At 46.6% G+C, this 24,217-nt stretch overlaps 5 protein-coding genes across 5 annotated transcripts; all 5 read right to left on the bottom strand.

Annotated features, from left to right (window-relative positions):
* Positions 1–409: 409 nt before the first annotated feature.
* Positions 410–1,224, bottom strand: F5891DRAFT_1180188 (uncharacterized protein; the record flags this gene model as incomplete). Its single annotated transcript, XM_041365882.1, has 3 exons — positions 410–610; positions 658–954; positions 1,009–1,224. 3 exons carry the CDS (start codon positions 1,222–1,224, stop codon positions 410–412), a joined length of 714 nt encoding a protein of 237 aa, XP_041234230.1.
* A 171-nt stretch (positions 1,225–1,395) lies between these two features.
* F5891DRAFT_937647 (uncharacterized protein) lies at positions 1,396–1,674 on the bottom strand (the record flags this gene model as incomplete). The annotated part of the gene is made up of 1 exon (XM_041374116.1): positions 1,396–1,674. A coding segment is annotated over one exon (279 nt), but the record flags the coding sequence as incomplete, so codon positions are not given.
* Positions 1,675–2,341: 667 nt separating this feature from the next.
* Positions 2,342–2,843, bottom strand: F5891DRAFT_937070 (uncharacterized protein; the record flags this gene model as incomplete). The annotated part of the gene is made up of 2 exons (XM_041374075.1): positions 2,342–2,562; positions 2,615–2,843. 2 exons carry the CDS (start codon positions 2,841–2,843, stop codon positions 2,342–2,344), a joined length of 450 nt encoding a protein of 149 aa, XP_041234228.1.
* Positions 2,844–15,344: 12,501 nt separating this feature from the next.
* F5891DRAFT_1124360 (uncharacterized protein) lies at positions 15,345–19,391 on the bottom strand (the record flags this gene model as incomplete). The annotated part of the gene is made up of 14 exons (XM_041363881.1): positions 15,345–15,449; positions 15,986–16,218; positions 16,269–16,389; positions 16,439–16,768; positions 16,814–17,011; positions 17,074–17,253; positions 17,315–17,411; positions 17,536–17,630; positions 17,687–17,891; positions 17,949–18,145; positions 18,201–18,383; positions 18,431–18,640; positions 18,705–19,028; positions 19,311–19,391. 14 exons carry the CDS (start codon positions 19,389–19,391, stop codon positions 15,345–15,347), a joined length of 2,559 nt encoding a protein of 852 aa, XP_041234227.1.
* Positions 19,392–20,486: 1,095 nt separating this feature from the next.
* On the bottom strand, positions 20,487–23,973 carry F5891DRAFT_1206044 (uncharacterized protein; the record flags this gene model as incomplete). Its single annotated transcript, XM_041369030.1, has 10 exons — positions 20,487–21,177; positions 21,289–21,602; positions 21,653–21,875; positions 21,932–22,311; positions 22,364–22,696; positions 22,763–22,881; positions 22,930–23,135; positions 23,221–23,268; positions 23,572–23,723; positions 23,783–23,973. 10 exons carry the CDS (start codon positions 23,971–23,973, stop codon positions 20,498–20,500), a joined length of 2,646 nt encoding a protein of 881 aa, XP_041234226.1. The 3' UTR covers positions 20,487–20,497.
* Between the last annotated feature and the right edge of the window lie 244 nt (positions 23,974–24,217).

Raw genomic sequence — 24,217 nt, 5'->3', positions numbered from 1 at the left:
AAACCATGAAACTCAAAATACTGACAAATGCTATCTCCAATGCTCCGAGTACCCTGACACCCAACACAGTTGCCGAGCTCCGGGTCGCTGAACCCTGACCTCTGAACTTCAGGACTCGGGACTCAGGACTCGGAGCTCGTGACCTGGGACTTGACACTGTTCTGAATACCGAGTCCCTGGTCCCCGATTCCATATTCACCCAACATGAACCATGAAACGCAAAATACTGACACATGCTATCTCCAATGGTCTGGATACCCTGACACCCAACACAGTTGCTGAGCTCCGGGTCTCCAAACCCCGACCTCCGAAATTTGGGACTCGGGACCTGGGTGCCCGGGACTTGGATGTGAGATTTTTGAATGCATAGAATATGTTACATCTTGTATACAATGAAGACTGAATGGGACTACACTCCTTTGCCTTTCCTCAATTTCTCTAACATGTCAGTGTACATCTTCACCTCTCCCATCTTGGCTTTGATGCCCTGATCTTGCTCCTCCATCAATGCTTCCATGCGTTCTTTGATGAACCTCAGTCCCATGAGTGGTGGAGTCGAAGTGTTTTTCAACTTCTCTGGAAGAACCAAAGCATCATCCTCAACATTAAGCTGAAACAGATAAGTCATCAATCAAGGTAATTCAGCTAACATCTTACCGCCCAATACTGGTAGTGAGAGATGCAGGAAGCCATTATTTCATCCCACTGCCATGGTTGATCAGGGATTGTGGTGTTTCCCATCCACCATGGACATGTATATGCAAACACAATCCAGGACGGATGTCCTGCAATTGGCTCATCATGAAATGAAAGGAGGTGGAATGAAAAGATGTCGTCCGGAACCATGTTCCAGGTTAGCATGGGATACAACTTAAGGATATAAGCGACAGGGACCGGAACCACCGACACAATATTCTGTGAAGCGGAGTACTGCAGGAGTGATGTGACAAAAGTCTGCTCACATTCTTAGCATTGACCAACAAAGTCATCAGGGCAGTGGTGACATACATTCATCTCCCATTGCAGCCCAGCTTTAAAATACTTGATCCGGTCAGAAGATAGACCATTGTTGGCAGCTTCCGTCCGATATTGAGAGATGCATGCACAGACGCGAGATCCAGCCATTGCCAATGTGCAGGAAATAGTTGCAAGGCTCAGCTTCAGCGGTCGGTAATGGCTTCCGGCATTCAGAGTGCCAGAAGTGGATGCATGAGATGCAGACATGGCTAATACAGGACTATGGTGCTGGCAATACAAGTGAAAGATGGTGAAGATGTGAAGATAAGAATCACTGATGGATGGATATGAAATTCAAACTCCGACATGGGCTGACTTGGACAATTCCCAGGCCTCAATTATGTATGTGGAAAAAGGGACTTCATGAGAAAACAATGTTCATTCATCTCCAGCCTCTATCAACACATTTTGTAGGTCTTGAAAAGCTGCCTGCGCATCCTGTGCCAGCAATGAATACATTTGGGATTGCCTTCCGGCGTAGCATCCATGACCTGGAAGGTGTTTCTCCAATGATTCCTGCATGTGCTCGCCCCATTGGGTTGTTTTCCACAAAAAGAACTTACATGTCCAATCCATCTCCAATTTGACCAATAGCATTTCCTCCCTCCATCGATCCCATAGTGCCTTTGCCCTCAGCCAATGGACTCGGTAAACTTGGCATGGGTCCAGTCAGGTAACCGCGGGATATGACATGCAAGCAGGAACTCACATTCCTCATTCCACGATTGATCAGGACCCCTGAGGTCGACTTCAACAGACCAAAACCAAGCCAAAGATTCATTTCATTGACCTCAGGCATTTGGGTCTCCTACTGCAGTGCTGATTTTGAGTTGCTCGCGAAGCAGGGGTTTGTATTTCTGAAGCTAGTCTTGCCCCGGCTCAAGTTTCATCATTTGCTTCCTTGTCTTTGTATATATGCTGGCATGGAGGGAGACTGCCTGCTGCACCGACGTCACCTGGGACCAAGCTCGAGTTTTCAGGGCCTGGGATTTGGCCTGCCTAACGGTTGTTCAGAACAGGATGGCCTTGTTGCAAAGGTAAATGCGGAGATTGTGAAGGGCATCATTGGCCTGCCCTTCACGAAACAACATCTCCAGGGGAATCAGATCCTCTGCCATGCATCGTCTGCATCTATCAACCCCCAGGTTTGATGGCAATGGGATTACAGTGAGCTCGGGAGAGTTTGTCCATGTATGAGATGTCTCTGTGAAATCCGTTGGGTCATCATCGAGATCATCTAGAATATCTACGTCCAAGTCCTCAGGTTCATCATCTGCATCAAATCCCTCCCCGAGATGTGTTAGAGCAGACCAAGCAAATCCATCTATCTGGCCTTGGAGCCGATCTCGTTGACAGGCATGTCTAATCTCTGTGTCTCGGTGGATCTTCTTCCGATCCTTCGGACCTCGATGAGCAATGCAATCTGAGCCTCTTCAATTGCTAACCCTGTTGATATCCATGTCGCCACAGATCTGCAAGAGGGTGCTGCATTGCGGGCGTTACCCTCCTCTAACAATCTAAGCTTGATCTCCTTTTTGCTAGGTGCTGAGTGCAATATTAATTCAGACCTCAATGGAGACAATGGAACTCAACATACCCTTTTTGATATTAATCTCATATTCATCCATGGCTGAAGGATCATTCAATCTGCTTGACTGAGCTATCCTCTCCCTGGCTAACCATTCTGTCTTCAAATGTGAGGGTGCTGCTTCATCGAGTCTGTTGAATGCCTTTCCACTTTCTAAGATACCATTCCTAGCCAGTTTGTATTTCCAGCATAGAGTCCTTTTCATGCAAATCATCTTGCAGAAATTGGAGTCATTCATCTGATAATCAAGGCATTCCTTTCGGTGGGGAGATGACATTCCCCGAGCAGCAGGGGAGATCAGATTGAGCCGTGTCTTCCTACCTTTGCTGCCCCTTGCTTCCACCCTGTGAGATTTTTGCACTGGGGTGCATCTACCTATCTTCATCTTGTTTATTAATGTTGCAAGCAAGGCATCAGCTCAGGTGTAATGAATTGTTATTGCAATATGATGCGGTGCAGTCCTGTTGGCTCATTACAAATTCATTTCCATTAATGGCTCAGGGTCCAATATGGGCCGATTAACCTATCATTAGGCTTTGCTTAAAGTTCAACTTCGCACAATTCATTAATACTTCCACCTTGCAAATCCTTAGCCATTTCTGCATTCTGATTCACTATGGCAAGAACAGGTCATTCTACCAACACGACTTCCGGAAGACACAGGATGCGTCAACCACAGTCTCAGAAGCTCACGGACAAGGAGATTTTGGAGTTGAAGAACTACCTTCCTGAGTGGACTGCTGCCAAAAGGAGTGAGAAGCAAGCGATTTTCACTGCCATAGCAAGGGCGGCCAGGTTGTTTGCTCCTAAGTTGGACCAAAAACAATGGAAAAAGAGGAAGCAGGTGAGGCTTCTTTGTTGTGTTGAAAAACTAAATTTTTAATGTCACATTCTTTCATCAACTCTTAGGTGTACAAGACTTGGTTGTTCAACAACAAGAAAAAGAAGGAAAGGAAGGACATGATCAAGTATGGGAGGAAATGGACTCCCAGGATGGTGGTCTACCAGCAGAAACGCGAAGAGGTGCTGAAGAGGATTGAGGACGAGTCTGGGGTAAAGCCAGGAGATCCTGGTATGTTCAAACATTATCAGGCGGCGGTGAAGAGAGTCATGGCTGAATTGGATGACGACGAGTTGGAGAAGGCTAAAGAAACAGCCGAAGAGTGGTCCAACAACTGTCCGCCTCCGGAGATACAAGCACAAGTCTGGCATATATGGAGCACTTTTCGAACGAGATGTGGAGGCAATGTGGGATGAGAGTGTTTGTGATGTCGGCTTGGAAGAATGAAAAGGGCGAGGTGCTGTTCGGGATGTGAGTACATTATCCATCGACGGAGATTTTTCGTCTCAAAATATTCATGCAGGCATGATGATAATGAGGCCTTAGGAGATGGGGACAGCTTCATGAAGACGAAGGACTGGGAGGACATTGAGCCAGTGTGGCAGGAGTACGCGCAGGAACAGTTCGGTGAGTGTGTGAACCATGTATACCAGATTGAACATGTTGAGCATCACAATGATAGGCGCCGGGGCACGGGATGGAGGACTTCAGGTCAAGGGAGGTCGAAAACGAATTCGAAAACCAGCCTTCGAACTCGAAATGGACGGGGAGGGTATGCCACTCCTTCCAGACATCACCGACACCAAACTTGAGGAGAAGAAGGCCATAGTGAGGAGGGCCTTTCTTACATCGCACTATCATGAGTTTGTCGTCGCATCACCTGACAAATTGTTCAATGCACGGACAAAGGGATATGCTCCGGGAAGGACAAGGTGGTTGTGCCATGGAGTGCCATTGTACAAAGTCAGGATGACTTCGTGGCACGGACATATCTTCCGGCAGATGTTGACTTGAAGGAACCTTTGAAGCTGCAAATTTGGGACACCACTACCTTGCTCCAGTTCTGGCTCGCTCGGCAGGAAACAGGCGAAGGGCCCACATTTCTGTTCAAAGCATGGAAGAACAAAGATGGGGACATGGTACCATCTGTCATATCTGGCAACTCGCCCTCTCCTCAGACTCGTATAGTGAGAAGGCAACAGAGGGTTACCATCTGAAGGCCTTGGGAGTCATCGACAGAAGCCGAGAGTGATAAGGAGAGTGCCACTCATCATATGGAGCATAATGTGGATGATGACCTGGCTGACGGGAGACCTCTGCTGAAGAAGCCCAGGACAGGAGGTCCTACACCCAGAGGGCCGGCAGTCCTACGTCCAATTCCAAAGCCTCGCCCGGCCAAGCCGGCCACAAAAGGTGCATTACTGACATCACGAATGGGAGACCTCCTTGCTGGGTTAACTGACGACGCGACGGGCGAGGTTAGGGATGATGTTAAAATGGAAGAGAGTATCACGCCACCGGCACAGAAAAGGAGGCAGGGCACTCGAGTCACTGTTGAACCATCCACGAGGACGACCCGGAGTAAGTTGCAAATGCCAGTAGACAGTACACCTAGAGTAACCAGAGCATGGGGACGCACTTAATGTACATATATCTTCCTGCCCTCATGTGTAATGTCATATGTGCTATTATGTATATGTCAAAGTACTAACAACCAAATTGTAAATGCCAAATGCCAAATCTCGAGTACCAAGGCACGAGTACCGAACCCCGAGTACCGAAGCCCAAACACCGGGCACCGAGTACCAAGGCCCGAGTACTGAACACTGAGTACCGAACACCGAGTACCGAACACCGAGTACCGAACACCGAGTACCGAACACCGAGTACTGAACACTGAGTACCAAACACCGAGTACCGAGCCCCGAGTACCAAGGCCCGAGTACTGAACACCGAGTACCAAACACCGAGTACCAAACACCTGAGTACCGAGCCCTGAGTACCAAGCACCAACTACCGAGCCCCGACTGCTGAGCCCCAACTACCGAGCCCCAAGTACCGAGCACAGAAAACCTGGCAGCGAGTACTGGGTAGGTAGAGTATACAAGTACCAAGGACTACCTACCGAGTAGTACTGCAATGTGTCTACTATCAGACATTGATCAATATTTACATGTTACTTGAGTCCTCAAAGGCCTCAATGAGGGTATCTAATACCTTCAGCATTTCAGAGGTTGACTCCCTTACCCTTTGCATCCTCCGGAGGTCAGCATCTGCTTTCCGCAGCTTGTTGCATGTTTCAGCCCATGCCATCCTGAATGGTCTGTCAGCCTCAAGAATTTGGGCTACTGTAGGGGCAGGAAGATTTCCATGACGCTGTTGATAATCTCCCAGGCGATCTACAATTGATTGAACTTGCAGGATATTAGCAGAGATAAATAATCAACTGTTGCATACTTACTTTCAGCTTGATCATAAGATCCGGTTGGCATGAACTCCTGAACCATGGCACACAGCGCTTCATTGTTGAGTTCCAGCTCGGGCGATTGATGTTCAGGAGTTTCTGACATAGCTTAGGAGATAGCATCAGTAAAACACATGAAATGATATGAATATACGTACAAGGTATGGGTGCCCCTGGTACACCCGGAGTGGCCGGATGAGGCTCTGGAGTTGATTCATTCACTGGGGAAATGCCATGAAAGGTGACCATGGGATGAAAAGAGTAATCTCACCAGCCATAGGAAAATCGGGTACAACTGGAGCATCATCAGATGAAATCAAGGTATCCTCCGGACCAAGATACAAGTCCGGGTCATCGTACAGGGCCAGTCCATCCGCCAGAGCCGGAGATGATGGATCTGGAAGTATGTGATGAATTTGCACATGTAAAATATGTACATTTGAATTGGAAAACATACCGGGAATCACATTCAACACATCCAAACCACCAGACCACCCAGAATCAGAGTCTAACTCATCATCCGGCCCAAGGTATATATCATCTAATGGATCTGAACCATGTCAGATCAATTGACTGAAATCAGAAAAAACAAAACATACCAAGGGACATCCGGGACTGGGAGGACTCATCCACATCCATTGAAGTAAATTCAGTGACCGGAGGGTCATGAAATCTGACCCCAGGTTGAGAGCTCATGATATCTGATGAGCTGATGCACTGATGAACTGATTGATAACTGATAACGTCGAAGTTCAACACATGGCTGGCGATTGCTGAAAGTTGAACGATGACCAAACAAACACAAACAATCAACGAATTTTCAACATCATCCTTCAATTGTATTGTTTCTTTGAAACTTCATTCTATTGATAACAGATTTCACCCTGCTTTCAACATTCACACATCTGTCAACTCCATCCAAATGTCTACTCAAGTTCAATCTTCATTGGCCAACCTCAAGGCATCCACTGCTCAACTTGTGGGCATCATTGCCAGCGCCCGGCACATCCCGGCCGGCTCAGTGGACATCCACCTTGTTCTAACAAAGCAGGTCACCACTCTTTTGGTATGTTGAACTTATTAAATTAGTGTAACATTAATGTTTGTAATGTCCAGGTAGGCTGACATCATCCGGGCCCATGAGAAAGGGGAATACATCCCTGGAATTGTGGCGTCCTGCTCTAAGGAGCTGATGAGGGTGCATTCCATGACTCCCTGGGCATTGCCCAACTGGCACAGCATTGGCCATGATGACCCCCAGGGTGGCTAGACATGCCTGGCGCAAGCAAGTCCGTGCCTGGGAGGCGTTGGGTGACAATTCCTGTGATCTCCCTGTTGTCCCTAACATTTCCACTGGCCCACTCACTGTCAACCTTCCATCTCCACCTGTCCCTTCACCTGCACCTGTCCCTTCCCCCACCTCCGTCATTCCCTCACCTCCGGTCATTGCCGGACCTTCCGGCAATACGACCCCTGAGGTCCGGGACAAAGGAAAAGGTAAGGCCACCTCCGTCGACCTGTCGCCGGAAGTTGGGGGGAGCAACAAGAGGAAGTCTCCAATGATTTCTGGACACTCCTCCCAACCTCCAAAGTCGGCGCTGAGGGCTCGCAAGCGTGTCAAGTCAACTCAACTCCCCAAGTCGAAGCCGTTTGTGGAGTCGGAAGATGATGAAGACCCAATTGTTCAGGTATGTGTTCTGGCTGATTTGTGACATGCTCTCAATTTGTTGCAGCCGATTTTGTGTGGAGTGCCGGAGGTCGTCCTTCCCCAGCGCACCATTGTGGTAAGGAAGCCCCAGTCACCTCGGTCACCCGGTTCCCCCAAGAAGCAATCATTTGGGCCTGCTTTGGTAAGTTTGCATTTTTCATTTGGACCTTAAATATATGCTCATGTGTCCACAGCTGACTGCTGGCAGTCGTCCGGAGGTTACAGTGAGTCGTTTGGACTTGTCTGGACCTCCCATGTATAGTTCCCACTCATTCCCATTACATTAGAAATCTCCCATCAGTCGTCTGGAGGCTCCAGTCAGTCGTCTGGAGGCTCGGGTAAGTCTTAGAAGTTGTTCAGAAACTCATATGTGTATTAACAATCGATCAGGCAACCTCCGGCAGTCGTCCAGAAGTTGAGGAGGAGTCCCCTGATGATACTTCCAGTGCTTTGGATGGTGACCCGCCAGCCAATACCACATTTGATATCACCAGGCCCAGTGAGTACTCAAATAAATTCCCCTTTGTCTATCTACTAACGGATACCACAGAACAACCCCTGCCATTATTGTGTCAAGGAAAATTGGCCCTGTGCGACTCGATTGGACAAGAGGTCCAGCCTCCCCTGCTTGTCTTGCATCCGCTGCTCCACCAAGAAGGTCAAATGCAACCCTGCATCTCTGGGATCCCTGCCCAAACGGACCCGAGGGAAGTCTACCACCGGCCGGATGCGTTCCAAGACACCTGCCCCTGCTCCATCCAATGCTCCGTCTCCCTCCCAGTCAAGGGCCCGAACTCGTAGTCAATCTCGTGGCCCTTCCCGAACTCCAGCCATCCCTGCTGCAACTACACCCCAGGTGCAGTCACGTGGTCGCAGCAAGACCATCACTACCAAGAAGACACCTGCACCTGCACCTGTCCCTGCACCTGCGCCAGCTGGTAAGTCACCCATACTTTTGATGACTGGCTGACCTAATTTTTTACTTAGCAGTCAGGTCTTCCAGCATTGCAGTGCCTCGTGCAGCACTTAATGTTCCCATGCCGGATCTCCATTTCATGGCAATCACGATTCGGGATGGTGCAGCTCGCATCGCTATTCTTGAGGCTCGGGTGCAGGAGCAGGACGCTAAGATTGATACCCTGCAATGCCTCCATGAGAGCCTCTGGCGCACAGTGGTCGACCGGCACCCTTCATTTTCACTTCCGGACACACCGGCTGATGGATTAATGTTGCTTGATCAAGGAGGTCCCCCCCATCCATGTCACCCCTCCCCTCCGCACTTTCCAACCTCATTGATTTGGACTTTTCCGTCATAGAACCTACACCCTTGACGCCTGAGCATGGATCTGCTATGGTAGGTCCCATGGTTGAGCCCACCCAAGTTCAGCCTGAGGGTCCACAATCCTCCGGCGAAATTGTTCTCCCTGATGAACCAGGCAACCTCCTGCCAGAATTCCCCGGCGATATTGTGGTCCCTAATGAACCAGGTAACCTCCTGCCAGAATATGATTCTTCTGATGATGAGATGGATGTTGAGGGAAAGGTTGATCTTCCTGGTGAGGAGGTTGACATGGCTACATAATTGCTCAGTGATAGATGTACATAAATGTTTTTCCATGCATGTTACCTATGCCACAATTGAATCATTCAATGATCACTCCCGATAACCAACCCCCGAACCCTGAAACCCGAGACTGCTGGGTCTTGGGTATCGGGTGTCCAGAACTCGGCACTCAGGGAAATTTGGGGAGATCAATACAATTTAATTTACAATCGAGTTGACAACACATTGACTTACCCATGTTTGCAATATATTTTTGTTTAGACATACCGAGTTCCGAATTCCGGACACCCGAACCCCGAAACCCAAGACTGCCGGGTCTCGGGTATCGGGGGTCCGGAACTGGGAACTCGGTATGTCTAAACAAAAATATATTGCAAACATAGGTAAGTCAATGTGTTTGTCAATCAACTTGATTGTAAATCAAATTGTATTGATCTCCCCAGATTTTCTCAAGTTCCGAGTTCCAGACACCCGATACCTGAGACCTGGCAGTCTCGGGTTTCGGGGTTTGGGTGTCTGGAATTCGGAACTTGGTATGTCTAAACAAAAATATATTGCAAACATGGGTAAGTCAATGTGTTGTCAATCAACTTGATTGTAAATTAAATGGTATTGATCTCCCCAAATTTTCCCAAGTTCCGAGTTCCGGACACCCAATACCCGAGGCCTGGCAGTCTCGGGGTTCGGGGTTCGGGTGTCCGGAACTCAGAACTTGGGAAAATTTGGGGAGATCAGGACCATTTAATTTACAATCAAGTTGATTGACAACACATTGACTTACCCATGTTTGCAATATATTTTTGTTTAGACATACCAAGTTCCGAATTCCAGACACCCAAACCCCGAAACCCGAGACTGCCGGGTCTCAGGTATCGGGTGTCTGGAACTCGGAACTTGAGAAAATTTGGGGAGATCAATACAATTTGATTTACAATCAAGTTGATTGACAAACACATTGACTTACCTATGTTTGCAATATATTTTTGTTTAGACATACTGAGTTCCAAGTTCCGGACCCCCGATACCCGAGACCCAGCAGTCTCGGGTTTCGGGGTTCGGGTGTCCGGAATTCGGAACTCGGTATGTCTAAACAAAAATATATTGCAAACATGGGTAAGTCAATGTGGGTTTTGGGGTTCGGGGGTTGGTGCATCTTGGTTTGGGGTTTGGCACTGAAAATTTGACATATATATTTTTGTGAGTGTTGTGCTTCTGGTGTCCATGCTTAGAAATAGGATTTGTTGCACACCAGGGTTCAGGTGTGGGGTTTTTCCACTTCAGTCCTGGATTATTGGTCAATGCCACACATGGTCGATTCATGTTTTTGTGCTTAGGGGTTTAGATTTGGTGGTCAATGGTAGGTATATGCACTCATAGTGTACATGTATCCTACGTATTTGATTCGCTGGTGGCTACATCAGCTGTATATCTTGATGGAACATATCTAGGCTCACCCATATATGTAATACACCCCCATCGGCCCACCCATCTATGTATTATCCCCCACGTCGGCCCACCCGTCTATGTAATACATCCCATGTTGGCCCACCCATCTATATAATTATACCCCACCTCGGCCCACCTGTCTATGTAATAAATATTTTATCGCACCCTCAGCCCACCGGTCTATTTGATATCCCTTTCGTTGGCCCACCCGTATATGTAATACAGTGGCTCAAAAAAGTGTCCCAATGTTTGTAGGTTTTCATGTAATTGTGTTATTGCGAGCCAGGGTGTGAGAATCTGACTAAGTCAAAGGGAGGTCCCAAAAAGCTCCGCTTCTCGGCTACAATTATGTCCCCTATAGCGTGAGAATCCATTGATGCCGTGCGAAGATATGGCTATTTTAATTAGGTGACTCATTGGGACACTTTTTTGAGTTTGAATCAATTATACATAATCTCTATAATTCTAGTACTTAGTGTTTCCTCCCTTAGCTTTAATGACTGCTGCTACCCTCCTAGGCATACTTTCTATTAATTTCTGACACTCCTCCTTAGCAATCTTTCCCCACTCTACTACAACTCTCTCCCATAACTGAAATAGTCCATTAGGTGGGTCTTGATAGGCAGCAAGCATTCTCTTGAGTAATTCCCAAAGATGTTCAATGGGATTGAGGTCTGGAGACTGTGCTGGCCATGATAGGACAGTAATATCATGGTCCTCAAACCATTTGGTGGCCAACTTTGAGGTATGCTTGGGGTCATTATCTTGTTGGAAGATAATGTCTACTTCATCAATACCTGATTCTTGCATGCTTTTGAGCAGACACTCCTCCAGAATGGAGACATACTGCTCTGCATTCATCCTCCCCTCCACCTCACATAGAATTCCCACCCCATGTCACCCCATGCAGCCCCACACCATCATATTTCCTCCTCCAAACTTAAGAGTACCTTTCACTTCTTTTTCTTCAAGTGGATCTCCTGCCTTTTTCCAAACATACTCTTGACCATCTGACCCCATCCTATTGATTTTAGTTTCATCTGACCAAATAACTCTCTTCCAGTCCTCTATAGTCCAGTGCTGGTGCTTTAAAGCAAATGCTAGTCTCCTTTTCCTATGGGCTGGTGACAGTAGGGGTTTCTTCTTCTTGACTACAGCTTTAAGATTGGCTTCCTTGAGGGTGTTCCTGACTGTTTGAGTGGAGACAGTGGTAGTGATGATGGAATTGATGTATTTTGTGGCTTGAACAGCAGTAGAGGCCTTTCCAGATATAATATGATGAACAAGAGCTCTTTTGTCATGCAGAGTAAGTTTAGAAGGACGACCCATTTTGACATTTTCTTTGTTGGGAATATTCTGGTTGATAACCCTGGCAATAGTTGACTTCCCCAGACCAGTTTTGGAGGCAATCTGCCTGATAGATAGACCAGAGGTGGAGAGAAAAAGGATATTATCTCTTTGAGAAGAGGAAATAGACTTCATGCTGATTATGAGGGACATGATGTTATTGGAAGGGTTTATATATGTACAGGATATTAAAATGAGACCATATTGTCAATATGGGACCATTTATATATATATTTGTAAATGGTGTCATGTCTAAATGATCTGATTTTCATATTTTAATAGAAACTCAAAAAAGTGTCCCAATGAGTCACCTAATTAAAATAGCCATATCTTCGCACGGCGTCAATGGATTCTCACGCTATAGGGGACATAATTGTAGCCGAGAAGCGGAGCTTTTTGGGACCTCCCTTTGACTTAGTCAGATTCTCACACCCTGGCTCGCAATAACACAATTACATGAAAACCTACAAACATTGGGACACTTTTTTGAGCCACTGTACATTCCATGTCGGCCCACCTCTATATGTAATACACCCTACGTCAGCCCACCCGTCTATGTAATATTCCCCTACCTCGGCCCACCCATATATGTAATACACCCACGTCGGCCCACCTGTCTATATAACAATATTTGCCTTACATCTCTCTTCAGCCCAGCTGTCTATAATATCCTACTCTACATATCACCCAGATGGGCCCACCCATCTCCATGAATGATCATATTCCCCCGGCCCATCCGTCAACATTAAGGATATATATATCATTGGCATACATGGGCCCACCCGTCTCAATCGGAAATAATATGTGTCCTGGCCCATCTGTCATCATCGAGAATATACACAACATGGGCCCATGATCAGCTGGCCCGTCTCATACGGGATATTATGGAGGTCGGGTGGCCCGTATAATACGGAATTTGTCACTGAAGGGGCTCCTGTGCCTTGGTATTACTAGTACCAGTATCAACTAGGAGATCCTTGGGAATCTCTTGAACACTTTGGATCTCAACTGACGCAACTGCATGTGACATCGCGGCAGTGGGGAGACTCCGAGTTGAGATAGACGACGTAGAAGGCATTGTGGGATCATTGTGAATGGTCGGGGCTGTGAAACTATTGAAAGTCTGGGGTACTGGAGGTTCAGAGGGAAGTGAAATGGTAAGAACTGCAGGAGATTTGTGGCGTGTTTCGATTTGAACATGTGGTTGAGTGTACAATGAAGCACCATCTGAGTCACTGTCGTCGTCAAGTGCGGCCATAACATGATCGAGTGAATCAGTAACATCCTCTACCGTAGTGCCTGGAGTATTGTCCAACTGTGTCTTGACAATGCCATCAAAGACATAAGCATTGATTTGCTATATGATATCTTTGATGCGATCATGTGTCCATTTGACAATGAAGAATTTCTTAACAGTTCGGAAGACTGAGTGATATGAGATCGACAATATGGCTCCAACACCATCTCCCGAGAATTCTTGATCGGGAGACAGGATGAAGATGGTCTACCAAACATAATAAGTGCCTGCTCGGAGTGTATTTGAAGTATGAAACCTTACCGATGTGACACCAAATGCAATTAGGCCAGGAGTGCAGTTTACGAGCTGCCAAATCTTGGCATAGGGAGGCGGGCCACCACGTGCTTTTGGATATAACAACATTTTGCCGCAGACCGCAACCTTGATAATCTTCCAAACAAAATCTGAACAATTGCGGATACTTTTTGATTGGCCCTTACCTTTGCAATCACCAACCAGTTTTTGAATGCTCTCTTCGCATTGACGATGTTATCAGGGTAGAGTATTGGTGCCTTGAAAATGTCATACACTTTCCCCTTGCCTGCTTCCCATCCGATCAAGTCTGTGACCTGCGGGACAGAAGTACGGTCGTATTTCGACATGAAATACTCATTCGGCATGTTGAAGATGCTACCTGCCACAGTACGTAGCCCGTTGATAAATGATGACTGAGCTTGCTGCATTCCAGTTCCAAACTGTGTGAGGTTTTGTAAGTCGGATTGATTTTAACAATGCAAAGGTATTACGAACCTGATTATATGTAAAAGACGTTTGTTCGCATCCGAGGGTGCAACACAAAATCAATGGATGCGTAAAGCTCGGTTACAAGTGCGTCCTTCTCGGCTGATTTTTTCGCATAACGATTTGGATTCGAGATATCAGTTGGAGGGTCAGGACATTCAGTTTGAAAAACGGCTTTGTCGGGAAGGAACATTTCAGTGGTTATTGCGTACTTCTTCGCTGAGCCGAGAATGAGCTTCTCAATGTCATTGAGCTTAGATGAATCAGACGCAGTAGATTCAGAAGGTGCAGCAGATAGACCTGCGGAAGATGGTTGGGATGCCGATGATATCGTATTGGAGGATGTCACTTTAAGAGGGCGCTTGCAAGAACGTTTAAGCTGTTGCGCATTGAGGACATTGTTGCTCTCATTCAGTGTTGCGTTGCGCCGCTCAAGCTTGCCCTGCTGAAGTTGCAGGTATTTGATATACTAGGTGGAACATATTAGAATGCAGAACAGCGGATGAACAGAAGCCTACCTTTTGGTAGTGTTCCTTGGAAGCGTCTTCATTTGGTGGAGCTACAGGATGGTCATAGTTGTCCTCATCTGAGCTTGAATGAATACCCGAGGATCTCGATGAGTCCGAATCAGATTTGTCAGACATCAGGTCAACAATAGGAGGACAGAGTATGTGAAGTGGACGAGACCTGAGAGTATGACTTGCAGGACAAGTAAAAACTATCTCAGCTGCTGATATTTTATACGTTTATGAAGTCGAGTGCTGTAATGAAACAGCCTGCTTAGTCGCATCCGAACATTGATGTGGTATGAGTAAGTGAGACAGAAGTGAGAGACTGAACAGAAACACAGTAAAGACGCACATTAATTACTGCAGCACAATGCATACGTATTACATGTTACTGAGTATAATAACACACGTTGTGAGTCTTGGTCGGATCAACTCTCATGGATAAAGGAAGATTACTTACATCTGTACTGAAACAGAGAACAATTGAAAGGAGAATATCGGATGAGGACCCTTCAAGTTGCTTTATATGGTGAAGCATGTAAACGATTGACGTAATGATGGGAACATTTGGTTGACCACATTCCAGGACCTGTTTCATGGAACCTGTAGGTTGAGAATCAGATCATTGCTGCCACATGCCTTCTGACGTCCTGGACTTACTACTGGTGGCAGGATTCACGTAATAGATAGACGGTGTCGTGAGGACACGCCCATTGACTGCAATTGGGTCAAGGATAGCTGTGATCCCAGCGTCTTGCAAGAAAGACAAATTCTGATAATCGAGGATTCTTGGACGAAGATTTGACCATAAACATGACATTGTTAGATAGACGGTGTCGCGAGGACACACCCGTTGACTGCAATTGGGTCAGGGATAGCTGTGATCCCAGTATCTTGCAAGAAAGGCGAATTCTGATGATCGAGTACCTGCACAGATGGTCAATTCAACTGACGAAAAGATGGACAAGGGACTTACCGAACAGTTCCGAGTAGTTCTGGCTGTTGAGGTAAGGCTCTGTGGGCTCAGAAGGGTACAACTGGAGGCCCTTGACAAACCTCCAATGTCAGTTTGCTTGGACCATAGCAAGTCACTCTGCAGGATAAGAACGTGACCCATCGAAAGCATTCCAAGGCCACCAAGCTCCTTCAGCGTGTAGAAGACAACAGGAGGGAAATGGGACGGCATCTTACTGTTCAAGCCTATCTTAACACGAGTTTGGATCTTGTTCTCTGCCTTGACAAGAGAGCCCCCAAGGAATCATTTGTGTGGATGACGGCCTCACGGTAGTAGGTTATCAAACCAATCAATGCAGTGTTCCACTTGTTGATGATCTTCAAGAAAGTGTAGCTTGCTGCAAGCCAAGAATGAGGAGATCAACGACGAGTATTGGAAGACAAAGGCAGAAAACTGAAGACTGTAAAATGAATATCATTATGCTTGAAGAGACTTGACACAAAAGAACATGTCCTGCATCTATAGTGTGTATAACCAAGTGATCTCCATCCGTTTCCGGATCTCTGGCAAGCGCAGCGCCTCGAATAATAGACCGGACAGAAATAATCTCAGACGATGAGCGAGGTTTGGCTCGTACACGCCACAATCCCAAATCAACATCCTGCCTTCGGCGAACACCAATACCGACATCATAAGGATGGATGAGGGCCAGAGCAAGATCAGTATCACCAATCGAGCAGCCTGAACAAGTACATGAGGCAAGCGAAGAATGGTTTGTCTGTAGTTTTCACTGATGACGCAATTGAACCTCGGTGATCCATAGAATTTTGGGCTGCACCGAAGTAAGTCTCGGTGCAGGCACCAATCAACCATAGACTCATAGTTCACCTGCAGGAATCGGAACTCTATAATCTGCCAGAAATATCAGTGAGGATGATCAACTGCAACGAAGGTAGTATACATCGTCATCGGCTTGGAGATGAAGGGCCCTTCCTGGACCATCTGGCAAGGGAATGCCATTCTGCAGTAGGAACACGTTCAGGAAGACATGTAATTTTGTCCGAAAGTCGGTAAACGCTCTGTCGGTTCCGTGTGCATCCATGATGTCTGAAAAAGAATGTCTGCCTTGCTTTGAACCTAAGTGCACATGGACGATAGGATCCACTAGTAGTTCATCCAGAGTTTCATTTGTCTCTGGGTCGTCAGTAGCGTTTTGACTGTAGTTGTCAAGCTCATCAAGCTCGGTCCGCATAGAGGTCGACGTCAGAAGCCAATGGTCATATCGCAGGATCTGTAGCTTGTCAGTAAAACATTAGACTTATGGACTGCAAAGAACCTGAGGAGCCACATCCTTGAAGTTTGTTCGTCGAAGGTAAATTTTCCGTAAACCACCATGCATCTTCTCATTTGGTTTAGTGTTGTAGTTATGTGTCACACCTTTAGCCAAGATATCATCGAATATGTGCATGATCATGTGTTTCTTCGGGAAGTTCCAATTTTTGCTCGTTTCAGGCTGTGACTCAGGGATGTATTCCTAAAGAAAGTCCATCAGACGAGTCAGACACTCGAAGATTAACTGGCATCCGAATGACTCACCTCCATCAAATCCGAGAACTTATTCAGGGCTGCCCTTCCAGCCACAATAGTCTCCTCGGTGTGAACTTCGAATGAAGCGTAAATATCAAACTCGATATAGTAGCAGATGCAATGTAGAAGCAGGTATCCTAGCTTAGATTGTGATTGACGAAGGATGTCCTGTGCTGTAAATAGAACTAGCTTGAATTTAAAGTTTGCATCAGTACCAAAAGATCACGTTTGAGGCTGGTGCATGGCATACCTTTGATATGTCCTCATGAAGCGAGCCATCATTGAAATCAACTGACATGACAGTCTTAAAGTGCGTCAAGTTCAGCCATCGTGGAAGAGCATCAAAGCTAAGGTAGTAAGTCAGCACCACGACGAACTCGCATTTATGCAAGATTACATACTTTGCATCGAGTTTAGTAGCAGCATCCCGTCCAAGATCAGAAATCCAGAATAAATAAAAGGTCCTTCCACAAATGGTCCCCCCATAGTCCTTCGTGATTCATATGCAGGCAATCGATAGAAAGCGCCCGATGAACATCTGCAAGAAAAAATTTCCAAAATATGTTCTATTAATTTAATGAAGTCAGCGCTGAGTCTGTCAGCAGGGCACAGTAACGCATACCTCTACATTTCGAACTGAATAAGCCTTTAGAGCTTCCTCCTTTTCCTTTTCTGTATGCTTTCCACTCACGGTGCAAAGGACCTGTTGGGAATTGCAACTTGTGCGCAATACAAAGACACGATTGACCGACTGCTCATCTTGAGGGACTAGACAGACCGAACATGGAAATTTGCCTTTCACACCACAAATTAATGCCATGACACATCTCCGGTGGGTAAACATTAGACTGGCAGTAGAGTAGTAAACTAATGGTAGCACTTACTGTTCTTCGTAATCTCCGCTTAAGATCAGTATTAAGGGCCAGAGACGGTGTCGGATCTGATCCCCACATTCAAACCAGTAGCCAGTTTTCGAATGCAGCTCAATTGACTGGAGAAGCTGGTAGAAGGAATTGTGCCACACTGCATTTTTGAAGTCGACGAAGCTCTTCTTTTTTGTATGTTTTTGATCCTCAGGAACCTGACAACATAGTCAGTAATATCACTAGCAGTGACACACATTATAAGATTCTAACAATTGGCAACCAACCAATGACACGACCTCCTCCTAAGGCTGTATTACCATTGCGAATGTGAACGGGCGGGTTTGCAATGCGGGCAATGATCGGATAACCTTTTTCAGTTCCAAAAGAAGATAATTTACTTTTGTCAGCATACAGAATGAATGCCAGCGGCTTTGCGTCCGACGGAAGTTGAGACTACGACAGTAATATTAGGTAGATGAATGAGAAGCTGCAAGACATACTTGTGCATTCCAGAAGGCGTTAGCCGTCCACAGTTCATCAATGAAGCGAACAAACCATTCTCCGTTGAATTTGGAAAGATGTTGAGCATCAAATACAAAGTGAGGTGCAAGACGACGGTCTCGCAATAAATCAAGTGCCCAGTCCCAGAGAGGGCGGTAGTGCATGTCAAACTCATGTGTCTCATCCTGATGCTTAACAGATACTACATCCTTTCAAAACTAGTGTACACTACATCATGAGCTTCAATAAATGCACAAAAAGGAAATTAATTACCGGCGTATACCGTTCTGAAGCCATTTCCCACAGCAAGCGAACCTCATCGTGACTTTGCAACGTAAATATGTCCTTGCCACTGGCGGATCGATGTATGAGATCAAGCAGTCGATTTGTCTGCTCCTCAGTCATTGCAGCTTCAAGCGCGATCTCTGCAACTTCAAAGTCCAGTCGCGTCCGGAAGGGTTCCCATGGTGAGTTGTTACGAGGCACCTGGTCCTCTGAAGAGCAGCTGCAGGAAAAGTCGGAAAAGTGATGTACAGTGGGAGGAAGTTCGCTGTGCGGATGGTACTTGACTTTAATGTCATCAAGTTCATAAGTGAGCTTGTTGCGATCATTAAGATCGGGAGCATCAAAGTCAGGCAATACGGCAGCATCAGAGTCGACCAGTTGATGTCTATGCGGCGACGACCCTTGCATGTCTGATGTAGATAAAAGTTAGTCAGTCTTACGAGTTCGGACAGTGAGGTAACAATACCAATATCGTTCTCTATGCCCTCGTTCCCTGCTGCGCCACCATTGTCTTGTGTGGCCCAGATCGTGAGGGGGTTCACTATGTAGTCATAATGGTCAGAACATGAAAAAAATGAGTAGGTGTGCGCTCACCAGCAGATCCAAACTGCGCGCGTTCAAGACCTTTCTGTTGTTTATGAAGCCTTCGAAGTTCTTTTCGATGCTCTGTACCATTCAAATTGATAAGTGTTAGCACGTCAGAACATTTGATAGCTTACCCTTTTGCTTGGCAGTCCAAACTATCTCAGCAAGTTCTTCATCCTCACGTTGTTCCCATTCACGTTTTTACATTTCCTTGAATGGGATGCCAACCCACGAGCCAGAAGTGTCGTACCACAAAGATTGCACTGCGTGGTCTCTGATGATCTCTGCCGCTTTGCGGGTAGAGTCTTGGGCATTGGCGTGTATTGTGGGTGATGGATTTAGATAAAGGTGAGCGCTGCATGGCATAATATGAGGGCATATGCTTATTGTGACGACATTGAAACTCAGCTTAGGCATAACAATCTCAATGTAACCCAATCGAAATGGTAGTTAAAATTATATCAAGGGACATTGAAATGCGGGAGCATTATAATGCCCGAAAAAGATCTCCGACAGCAGCCATGAAGCAACAATGGATCACTATGTCTGTCCAAATGTCATCGAAGGTGATAGTACAATTCACTAATACAAGCCGCCGAACTATCAACTGAGTTCTCCAGCTCTCTCTTCTCACAGGCTCTGTTGTCAGAATACAGCTACAAATCGTTACTTGATATCTACTGTACAGCTAGTGTTAGACATTGGTATTGATGCTCCTTCAAATTTTGATGCTCTGCTCCCTTCTTTGCCTTTCCTCACCCGCCGAATCAGTCGATATCGTGCAGTCCAGTACCATTCTGGGGTATCTCAGCTGACAAAAGTATCATAATAGGCGGGACCCTTTTGTTTGGCCAGCTCCACCACCTGTGATTCCCACGTAAATGCTCTTATTATAGGTGATAGTAGATGGGTCTCGCACCTTTAAGGTCAGGCAAATTCAGCGGATCACCGCCTCCTTCAATATCTCCTGGATAAAGAGGGACTTTACATACCAACAGGACTATATGACTGGGTGCTGCTGCCGGCATATCGGCAAATGACGTGACGTGTTCCCAGCATCGGCTAATAATATATGAAACGTCGAGCTCGCATATCTCACGTTCAAATAATGGGATCGACACCGCGTTTCGACGACACATGTACCAGTAATGATTGTAGTATGTAGGGAATATATGTATAATGTGCAAATGACTCCACTACTCTTCTTCAGCATCGCTATGAATCCCAAGGCATGAAAAGTCATCAGCAATGAGCAGGACATCTTGTAAACTCCTCGATGCCTGCTCTACTACCTCTGCCTCCTCCTCCTCGTCATCCAGATCATCCTGGGTATCTAGGTCTAAGGCAGATGCAGCGTGATCAACAGGCGAGGGTTCAACAAGCATGCGAGCAGGAATCTGTGCATTAGGTATGCTCGCGCTCTCCCCAGGACATGTGTAAGTGCTTATACCAGGAGCTAGTGTCCCACTGAATCCCAGAAGCTTCGATATGTCGTGAAGCCGGTTGAGATGTTGTGACTTGAAGCGTCCTCGAGTGTTTCGGTGAATAGCGATTTGATGTGCGAGGGCTGGGTTGGTATCCTTCAACTGGTCCTCACATTCCTGTAGATACTTCTCTTCATTGCATATATAGGTCACCAGGCGTTGGACCTCAATATTGAGGCGTTCAATCTCCTCACGTGCCCGACATATTTTGAAGTGGAGATCCATTGCGCTACGAGCGGCAGGAGATGACCAAGGGCGCTCGGAGATGTCTACACGCGTGTCGCGAAGGAGGTCGAAGTTGGCAAGAAAGGCATAGTCGACAACTTCTTCCCATTTCAGTGTTAAGCGGGGAGGGGACAGTGTCCTAGCAATAGTGTTGTACATGTTGAGGGCTGACCTGATAGCAACGGAGCGAGCCTGTAATGCCTTGGCGATGTGTTTTCATAGTTTATAGCCTGAATACAATCAGTAGTCGCAACTCCATGTATAGTATAGAGACTTACCTGTCCCTGCTCTGTTCATTTTCGACAGTTCGAATATCTGAGCAACGATGAGACCCTCAAGACGGTCTAGTGCCCATTGGTACTTCCTGTTAGCCACTAGCCTCCCTGCATTCTGCCACTCTACATCTCTGGGAACCCACCGCTCCGTGATTTCTAGCTTGCCCTCCAGCGCTTGCACTATCTTGAGATTCCTCTCATAGTCTTCCAGTGCGTGACACCGTGCACCCTCAGTGTTGCGAGTGCGTTTGACCTGTGTCTCATATGAATCTTCAGAAGGTAATTCAACTGCTGCCATCGCAGCACCAAGCGCATCACTGCGCAAAATGTGTCAATCAGTGATCATGAGATACGTATCACAACTCACCTGCTCGCTGCAAGATTAACGAGCCTCTGCCAGTACTCCATCTGGAGTGTTTCTTCTTCAGGCTCGCGCGTTAGACCAACAAGATAGGCCTTTTCATCTTCCAACCAGCGCTTGAAAACACTCACATCAACTACCTTGAGATCTTGCATGAGTTTCAGTAGCGCTGCATTACCATCATCGAGGATATCTAGAGCTTGCTTGTAGTTGTTGTACAAAAAATCGGCTAATTGAATGAGTGATTATTAGCAAATAAATATCACGTGTCAAAATGTAGCTCACATAGATTAGCGTAGACTTCGAAGTCATTGTTGTGTTCGAAAAAAGAATTGATGGCTTGTTGGCGATGGAAAATACTCCTCGCGTAACGTAGTGCGGAGGCCAAGGAATTCGATTTCGAGAAAGTCCGTTCACACGTCTCCAGATCTTCCAGTCCCAGACCTTTGGTATACGTTGTGAGTGAGAAAAGTTGGCACAAACGCCTGTGGGCATGTCCATGGAAGGCCCCAACAAGGCAGGTGTGATGCTTTGAACGTGTGAGGGGTCCGAGGGAGCTTCTGTCGAGAGTAGTCTTGAACTGACAGCCGATGTCATACCCGCCTCCTAGATTAGTTCCAAATACATTCAGCAACTTCGAGACCACGGCCAAAGGATATTTTGCACTGCCGAGCAACAATCAGTTGATGAACGAGCTAAAAACTAAATAAAACTCACAGTTCCCCACTCTGTACCATGTCTGCAATTAGCAGAGAGAACCCATGGCGGCACATGGCCAAAAAGATGCCTGTTTCATCATAAATCCCCCATGCTTTCTTTGTTTTCGCGTCATCCATATTCTTCCAGCACCCTTCGCACGAATTCTCCCCGTCGCCTGCAGTACTAGAGTCCGATGCAAACTGGTCAACGAAGGTACGAGATAGATAGCGGTCAGTCCTGAGCTGCTGTCCCGTCGGGAGTTCACACGATGAGCCGAGAGAGTCGTCCGTATCAAACGTTCTTCGAAGGACTCTTTTCAGGGAGTCATTCCCATCCATGGCATATAGCAAGCTGAACTTTAATTTTGCTTCGTCCGTTAGCACATATGTACACACGGGACAGGCGTGTTTGAGTCACCAGTCGGGTGAGTCCCGCTGAAGCGACTCGGCTACCATGGCTGCAACCGCGCATTGAACATCGAGGTATAAGTCGAATGCGATGGAAAATTGACGAGAAAGGTATCTGTGAAATCCCACCTATGTGTGATCAGAGATCAGCCTAGAACAAATAAAAGAAGCACACACCCCACGCAAGTCGCTCATTGATTTGACGAAGGCCTGAATGGACAAGTGGGGACTCCTAAGGTGCATTACACGATAAAGATCCAGGGCTTCTGTAGTAATGCCCACAGTAGGCGATATAGGCGAGCAAGGCATCACACCTTGACGGACGAGGGCAGAGGCAACGGTGCGGTCAGAAGATAGTATCTTAACAGTAACTTTGTCAGCGTCTATAGAGAAGTACATCAATGCCGTCACACGAGTATATATATACATACACAATGGTAAGCAATTGAAATCGAAGCAAACACTCACAGAATACGTCAATGACATTGATTGTCCATTGTCCAGTAGGCTTACTCTCTGGCAGGTGAGTGTCTTTACTTTGCAGCCGGTCAAAAAAGCCGCTGAAGGTACAACAATTCAGATGGTGAGTCTGAACAATGTGTTGGGTCTTGCAGAACCTAGCTGCTATTTGACCCTAAAGGGTTTCTGGACTAGGCTCAAGGCTCAGAGTAGAGGAAATATCATGAAAACTTGCTCAGCACCCAGACTCATACTGGTAACTGGTGAAAAGATTGATTGATTATGTAAGCTACAAAAGTGCCAACATAAGGTAAGGTAAAAACAGTCTCTACAAGCCCAGCCAGAAATGAATCCCTACACCGCTAAAGTCTGCCTTGGATTTTTCCAAGCTCCAGGTAAGGTACGCATCGGTCATGGCAAGCAACTGTGAAGCAAAAGCCTGGTTCCTACGTAGAATGCGGTCACGGCGTGTACGATTATCAATATGGCATCGGCCACGAGCTCGATCCTTCCTGCCATTTAAACAGGTGCGTCAATGCTTTGCTCTCTGGTAAGTACTAGCATTACTTACATATCCCAGAAGTCTCCCAAAAGACTTGTCGCAAGATCAGCAAACTCGCCACCAGTGTGGCTGATGGGCAATAGTTCAGAGCCGTTCAAGACATCACCGAAGTCCATTTGTTCTGATTCATCCTGCCACACATCCTCTGCATTTTGGTCGTCTTTCAACGCTTCCAGAGCTCGACGTTCATCAGCGCTCATTTCTATATACAAGGTTAGTTTCAATTTTGTTTGAAATTGAAATTAGCTTTGAGCCTTGCCTTCCAGACGTATTTTCCAGCGTTCATTCGTACTTGCGGCCTGCTTGACCAACTCCCGATGCTTGAGTATCTTCGAGACTGAGTTAACAGGCAGGCCATGTTTGTCCCTCGAGGACTTGATGTACCGGATGGATTGCAAGGAAATATTTGTTCGAACACATTGCCGCTGTCCATGAGTCCCCATT

Source organism: Suillus fuscotomentosus (genome assembly GCF_016647785.1).
Source record: "Suillus fuscotomentosus strain FC203 chromosome Unknown F5891scaffold_1, whole genome shotgun sequence".
NCBI classification, from domain to species: Eukaryota; Fungi; Basidiomycota; class Agaricomycetes; order Boletales; family Suillaceae; genus Suillus; species Suillus fuscotomentosus.
The sequence above is the reverse complement of the archived record's forward strand: the minus strand, read 5'-3'. Positions and strand labels throughout refer to the sequence as shown.